A 7,867-nucleotide genomic window follows, 5' to 3' on the forward strand; every position below is an offset into this window, starting at 1 on the left:
CAGAGAGAAGAAAGGAAATCACACAGAAAGTTCAACACACTTCCAAGAAGTGAACTATCTACTTAAAGAAACTTGATTAAGTTCTTAATTATACAAAAGAATCCAGAAGTATGGATCACCGTGGGCTACAGTAGTGAGGGCCAGCAAAATATGTCACCCCAAACGGACCAGTTTACATGTAAACTGTTTTGAGCTGAAGACAAAGACCTAGCAGAATCAGGAAAAGCTTTTTTGCTTCTCTCCTAATTGACTAAAAGAATTTAGATAGGAGGTATGTACCAGAAGAGTTATTACCAGAGATAATTCTGGTATCAGAAAGACTCATCACAGGGCATGGCACGGCATACACTTGTTTACCAAACATCTGCTCTTCCCATCTTCCTATGTACTGTCTTCTTCCTCCCCTTTAAAGCCCCAGGCTCCCTTCCCCTTCTCCCTAGATCAGGATGGCAAATAAGCCTCCATTACCTCACTGCTGGGAGTCTCATATTTTTGTGGGGCTCCTGCATGGGAAATACCATGGACAGATGAGCCTGGCAGGCTATAGTCTGTGGGGGTCAAAAAGAATTGGACACGACTTGAGTGACTAAACAATAACCCACATATGCAATTTTTTAATCTATTAATCTGTCTTGCGTGCATGCTAAATTGCTTCAGTCGTCTTTGCTACCCTATGGGTTATAGCCCACCAGGCTCCTGTCCATGGAATTCTCCTGGTAAGAACACTGGAATGGGTTGCTGTGCCCTCCTCCAGGGGAGCTTCCCACATCTCATATCTCCTGCATTGATAGGTAAGTTCTTTATCACTAGTGCCACCTGGGAAGCCCTAATCTGTCTTATGTCAACTTAATTATCAGACCAGTCAGAGAACCTAGAAGGGAAGAAGGTCAAGATTTCTGGCCCCTACACTAGTCAGAGAGACTGCAACTAAAATTTAAGCTAGGTCTTCAAAACTAAACATGATTTGAGCAAAGGAAGAAAATGATCACAACCCAAGTCATAGAAAAGACAACCTAAGTAAACATTTTTATAAGGGAGGGGAAAGGAAAGAGTTGCTTAAAAGAGTTCTGGAGGTTGGTTACTCAACTATACAAATGTGCTTAACACTACTCAACTGAATCCTTAAAAATGGTTAGGGTGGTATGTTTTATGTTATCAAGAGCAAAAAAAATTTTTTTAAATATCTTTAAAAACTGGCTTGTGACTCTAGTGTAATCACTGAGACCACAACTTGCTTCTGAGATATTCCTGTCCTACATGAATCTACTCATGAGGAAATGTCAGACGTATCCAACCGAGGAATATTCTGCAGACATGATTACCTGTGACCCTTCAAAAATGTCAAGGTCATGCTTAGAGAACAAACTTATGGTTGCCAGGGGTTAAGGACAGCAGGGAAAGGACAGTTAGAGAGTTTGGCATGGACACATGGATAACCAACAAGGACCTACCACATAGAATACGGAACTCTGTTCAAAGTTATATGGCAGCCTAGATGGGAGGGAAGTCTGGGGAGAGTGCGTGTGTGCTCAGTCATGTCTGACTCTTTGTGACCTCGTGGACTGTAGCCCGCCAGGCTCCTCTGTCCACAGGCTTTCCCAGGCAAGAATACCGGAGTGGGTTGCCATTTCCTTCTCCAGGGGATCTTTCCGACCCAGGGATAGAACCCAGGTCTCCTGCATTGCAGGCAAATTCTTTACCATCTGAGCCACCAGAGGACTCTGGGGCAGACTGGATACATGTATATCCATTGAGTCCCTTCACTGTTCACCTGAACCTATCACAACTTTGTTTAAAAAAAAAAAAGCCAGAGTCATGAAAGACAAGGCAGACTGAGGAAATGTCCCAGATGAGGAGACTGAAGAGACATGACAACTAAACGTAAAATGTAATCCTGGGTTGGGATCTAACAGCACTGACCTGCCCCCAAACTGCTACGACCTTTGTTGTGGGGAAAATTGGCAGCATCTTAGAATTACATGATAGTACTGGAGACATCAGTTTCCCTGGTTTTGACAAGTGTACTCTGGTTACACATGCAATTCACTCTCAAATGGTTCAGAAAAAGTGTGTCTGTCTGTGTGTGTATGTATGGAGAGAGAAAGGATAAATTAAATGTAAAAGTGTAGGAAGGGCGTCCCTGGTGGCTCAGATGGTAAAGTTTCTACCTGCAGGAGACCCTGGTTCGATCCCTGGGTCAGGAAGATGCCCTGGAGAAGTGAATGGTAGCCAGTTTTCTTGCCTGGAGAATCCCATGGACAGAGGAGCCTGGGACTACAGTCCATGGGGTCAAAATAGTCAGATCCAACCGAACGACTAAGACACAAATACACACATACACACTCAGTATAGGAAAATCTCAGTGAAGGGTAAGAAATTATTTGTACTATTCTTGCAATATTTCTGTAAGACTGATATTGTTCCAAAATTAAAAGTTAAAAAAAAAAGACTCTGAAGAACTAGAGAGTAGAGATTAGGCTGATAGAACTAAAGAGTAGAGATAAGGCTGGTTAGAAGGCACAGGCCCACAATATAGAGGACTTAAAAATCAGGAAGATTTAGACTTCAGTAAGAAGAAATAGACACAAAAGATGGGGGAAAGTAAATATAACATGCATCTGGAGGTAGCTTGGGGCTGTGGGCAGAAGAGGACAGTTAGGATTAAAGAGTGCAGGGAGAGGAAGCAGAAGGAAAGGAAACTAACACAATAAAGAAAAACAAAGCTTGCGCTCAGGGAAAGACATAGTTCTTTAGCACCTAAGCATAGAAAAGGACACAGGATTCTCTAGCAGGAAACAAACCTCCTTTGACTGTTAATTTCTCTGCCTTCAGGGTAAAAGGAGACGGTACTAGACATTCCCTCATTCATGAACACATTTATGAGAGTGCCTACTGCTTGGCAGATCCTTTCGTGGTACTAGGATACACATGAGCAAACAGAACAGAATCTTCATTCTCATGTAATTTACCTTCCAGTGGAGAAGAAAATAAACAAGTAGATAATCCAATAAATTATTTCAGATGGTGCTATAAAAAAATAAATGAGTAATGTGATAACACTGTTTGGAGTTACCAGGGAAGACCTCTCCAAAAGGATAAAACTTGAACTGAGAAGTAAACCCTGACAAAACCAAGATAACTCAGAGCAGGAAGAGAACCAGACACACAGAGGTCCCAGAATAGAACACACACCCCAGTGTAGATGGAGCGCAAGCCAAGCACCCAGAGTCAAAGGAGATGAAGTCTTCTAGTAGGGGCCAGATCATGTTGAACTTTGTAGTTTAATTTTTACTCTAGATTCAATGGAAGGCCACTTAGATTTTGAAGCAGCAGAGTGCCATGATCTGATTTATGATTTTATAAGTTCACTCTGTCTGCTATGCTATAAAGAAGGAAAAAAAAAAAAAAACCCTAAGGGGAGTTACTGTAGCTCAGCAAAATAAGATAAAAGTTTTGGATTCAGTTTAAAGGCAGAAAATAGTGGAGAGGTTCCACTCATAAATATTTGGAAATATGAACTAAAGGACTTACAGAAAAACTGAACAGAACTCAGAAAAAGTCAAAGTTGAAGATAATAGTTTGCAAGTCACCCGAATTTACGTTTATTCCCCAGTTGTCTTTTGGGCTCTAGATGGACATTTTATCTGTCTACTGGAAGGTTTCCTTAAATATCTTATTGGAACCTCCAACTCAAATCGTCTAAATCAAAATTTATCACCTTCCCACATAATGAAGTATGTAATAAGGAAGTATGAAAATAAGAAAGAAATCTTCCTTATTTAAAACCTACTTCTATTACTGGTACCACCATTCACCCAAACTTAACACACTTCAGAGATACTGTCATCCCTTCTCCCTCATCTGCATCTCCTAATCAAAGTATGCAAACCCTATTTTTGTAATAGCTCTTGTATTCACTTCCTTTTTTCCACTGCAAGCCACCACTTTAAAAAAGCCTCAAACTAATCTTGACTTCATGCTATACTCTGTTGCCAGAAGACTTTCTATTAAGTTGGATACAAACTCTTTAATCTGGCATTTGAAGCTCTCACTGAAGCTCAAACCACATTTCTAGTTTTTCAGCCCTCTTTCTAACACAAGACCCACCAGTGAGACAACAGGGCTGCTATATTCCTTCCAAGCCCAAGTTAAATGCCACTTAATTTATCTCATCTTGCTGTTCTCTTCTAAATGTGATCTCTTCTACCTCTAATCTCCCAGGAAATGATGTTTATAATTTTCTTATGGCTCTTATCACATATGATCTTGCATCTGAGCATTTTAGACATTTATCATATCTCACATGCTGATTTGCCTGCTGTATGTTCTTTGAAAGCAGAAACTATGACAGTCATCTTTACAGTTCAAATAGAAACATGCTGCACTCAGTAAACACTTCATCAATTTTCATAAAGTTTTACAGACCATTTATGAAAGTCACTCCTACTTGAATTCAGGGAATAAGGCACATGAAATCTGATTTGAGCTTTTAGCATACTTATATTTAAGCAGGCAATTTGAGTACATGGACATATAAAACAAACCTCTAAAGGGAAAAAAGAGTAAGGACAGGAACTTCGTAGAAATTGCAAAAATGAAAACCAAACTCACATCATTTTCCTGGGCAAGTCTTAAAATTTCATCGAGTGTTACAAATGTATCATTTCCTCTCACAGCATCTTTTTCCATAAAACCCAGATGAATATCCGTTGCAACCAAGATTTTAAATGTATTTTCATCATCGCTGCATTTAAAAAAGAGAAACACTTTTATTGAAAGAATGTTCAAGCAAATTGAACATTTAAACTAAACTAAATCTAAAAAAAAAACTAAACTAAATCTATAAATAGCAATTATGAAATAAAATAATTTTTCCAGTTCTAAACAAGATCTGAAAATTTTAAGCATTCACTAGTTTATTAACATCACATTTTTCCTACCACTAATACAATGTAGAATATATACGCACTTTTTAAAAGGCTCTGTAACTGCTTCAAAAATATATAACTGTGTTACAAGCAGTTTTATACACTCATATGTAACCTGGATTTGAAGCTTATTTTCCTACTCTGTTCCACAGCAAAAATCTAAGAGAATTTGATCTCAGTATCTAAACTTGCTATTTATCTACTTTGCACTTTTCCAGGAAAATTAGAATTAACTAGTTAATTTAAAAAGCACTCCTCTTACTTTATAAGTAGATTTCTATTCTAATAAGCTAGTAACTTACATCCAGGCCCCTAAAGAGGCTTGCTTGACTACTCTCCATACAAAGTTAGCTTACCATTAATGAATTTGGCCAAGTAAAAAAATGAATTTACAATGCCATTTAAATTTGGTAGTACTCCAAAGATTCAAAGCAACAGAAAGCAGAGACATTACTTTGCCAACAAAGGTCCGTCTGGTCAAGGTTATGGTTTGTCCAGTGGTCATGTATGGATATGAGAGTTGGACTGTGAGGAAAGCTGAGTACTGAAAAATTGATGCTTTTGAACTATGGTGTTGGAGAAGACTCTTGAGAGTCCCCTGGACTGCAAGGAGATCCAACCAGTCCATCCTAAAGGAAATCAGTCCTGGGTGTTCATTGGAAGGACTGATGTTGAAGCTGAAACTCCAATACTTTGGCCACCTCATGCAAGGAGTTGACTCATTGGAAAAGACCCTGATGCTGGGAGGGATTGGGGGCAGGAGGAGAATGGGACGACAGAGGATGAGATGGCTGGATGGCATCACCAACTCGATGGGCATGAGTTTGAGTAAACTCCGGGAGTTGGTGATGGACAGGGAGGCCTGGCGTGCTGCGACTCATGGGGTCGCAAAGAGTCGGACACGACTGAACTGAACTGAAACTTAATGTGACTTTTAACTGTCTTTAAAATAATTTGGTATCTCTAATCTCATCTCAACTCTCACATATAAAGAGGTGGAGTATTATTGTTTCTGAAAAACCAGGAGGCTAAATACTAGAAATTAACTGATTTATCATGAAACAGAATGGCAGAAATGGTACTAAAAGCCAGGATTAAAACTCAGGCTATTTTCACTAAAATTGTACAAACTTAAAAACAAACTTTTATATATCTCTAAAATTCAAATCTTTATACACAGGAGAATTTTCCAGAAAAGATGTCTCTTCAGAAAGTTCAAAATGATATGCACAGTTCTGACTGCTATATACATACAGATTAAGTCATAATACTTTCAAATCACATTACTACCCAGACTCCACAGCAATTTCTAAAGTATTTTCACTTAAGTTTTTTCATTTAAATATGAAAATTTATCTGAGAGTCATTTTACCTTGATGATACAAATGAAGAAAATGAGGTGAAGTTTAAAGGCTTGCTAACTTGCTCAGGGTCAAACAATACTAATCAAGAAATTAAAACCAGGATTAAAGACTCCAAGTTGGAAGCTTTTCCCACATTATTTTTCCTAATTCTTTTATTTATCTTCATTTTAGTCAGATTCATTTGCAATTTATTCAGTACTAGGGCAATTTATCCCTCTAAAAATGTGCTCTAAAAGACTTGCATTAGCTAGTAAGGCTTAGTTCAAGAATATTTATAGCTTCAATAGTTTAAGACAAAAACCTAACAACAAATTTATACAGCAATGCCAATCTACTGCAAAACCCCAATCTACAGCTGCATATTATCTTTAATTAATAAACATACAGTATGAATTGTTAACCATTCTAAATACTCTTTTTGACGACTAACACTTGTGTTCACGCAAGCTCTTTATTTACTAAGTAAGTTTTCTTTTATGGTGATCATAGTCGATAGGCTATCTGGTAGAAACCCAAACCAACAATGATTTCGGAAGAAAGGTGCTTACAGGGCATCCGCAGGACTCATTTCTATGGTCAGTCCACCTTCTCCGAGACCAGTTCCCTCTGCAAGTACCCTTGGGTCCGGTGCTCAAATAGGTCAGAAAACTCACTCGATTCCAAATTCTAAAACAAAATTTTATTTAAAACACATTTTAAAAATGCAGACTGGCAATTTTGGAAGAGTCTAATTTTCACTTAAGCACCTACTATATTTTTATTTTTAATGTTAACAACAACAAAAAATAGCCTGTCTCCAGTGCCACTTCAGTTTTACCACTATAATTAAACTCCTCTCCTAGCTCCTTTTGCTTGCCCTGTGGGAAGCTAATGTTTGTTAAATGAATGGGCAAAAGAGTCACACAATACTTCCGGTTTAGCACACGAATAACTCTGAACAGAAATGTTTAAGTTGCATTCAAGGGCTACTCTGGAGCCTAAGAAGATCCTGTACTTTCTGCTTAAACACAGAATTACTTTAAAGAACTGGCTTGTTTTGAAAGGATAAGGGGTCCACGTTTGAATAAACAAAAACACGTCGCTGAAGGAAAAGAGCCGCAGGAGCCTAGTGGGCCATAGTCCACGGGGTCGCAGAGATTCGGACACGACTGAGCGACTTTACTTTCACTTTCACTTTTGAGGAGGAGAGGCTGCCACAGTAGAACGACCCCTCCCACTCACAGATGGCCGGTTCGGTGAGGATCCTAAGCCTCAACGCGCCCGCACCACAGAACTCGCGGAACCTCCAAGCTCCTCCAGAACCTACTCGGCCCATTCTTCCCACAAAGTCAGTCCTCTCTGGGCTTCCGCTCGCGACGCCGCAGACACAAAAAGCAACTCGCAAATTACCCCACACCTGGACTCACCACAGCCCCACCCTGGGGACCCGAAGCTGGCTTTTACCCGGGAAGAAGGAGGGACAATCGCGACAACAAAAGCAACAGCGCCAGCCGGGATGGCGTCTCTGAACTGGCTTGTTGGTAAACCTGAATTAAGCGGGAGAGTAACAGCTTCTCCTTCTCTCGCGAGGCCTCA

General features: G+C 39.6%; 1 protein-coding gene across 5 annotated transcripts in view; it reads right to left on the reverse strand.

Moving 5' to 3' along the window:
• MRE11 (MRE11 homolog, double strand break repair nuclease) overlaps positions 1 to 7,861 on the reverse strand; it is a 74,727-nt gene extending 66,866 nt beyond the window's left edge. The window contains exons 1-3 of one of the 5 annotated variants that reach the window (XM_043482124.1): positions 7,736 to 7,861; positions 6,841 to 6,958; positions 4,612 to 4,744 (exon numbers count right to left, since the gene is read on the reverse strand). In XM_043482124.1, coding sequence (XP_043338059.1) covers positions 4,612 to 4,744; positions 6,841 to 6,860 — 153 coding nt within the window. In that variant the 5' untranslated portion in view covers positions 6,861 to 6,958; positions 7,736 to 7,861. Of the gene's footprint in view, positions 1 to 4,611; positions 4,745 to 6,840; positions 6,959 to 7,698 lie in introns of those variants that run through there. The other 4 variants (XM_043482121.1, XM_043482123.1, XM_043482125.1 and 1 more) reach the window with 4 other exon arrangements.
• Between the last annotated feature and the right edge of the window lie 6 nt (positions 7,862 to 7,867).

This window comes from Cervus canadensis, chromosome 11 (assembly GCF_019320065.1).
Source record: "Cervus canadensis isolate Bull #8, Minnesota chromosome 11, ASM1932006v1, whole genome shotgun sequence".
Classification (NCBI taxonomy): Eukaryota; Metazoa; Chordata; class Mammalia; order Artiodactyla; family Cervidae; genus Cervus; species Cervus canadensis.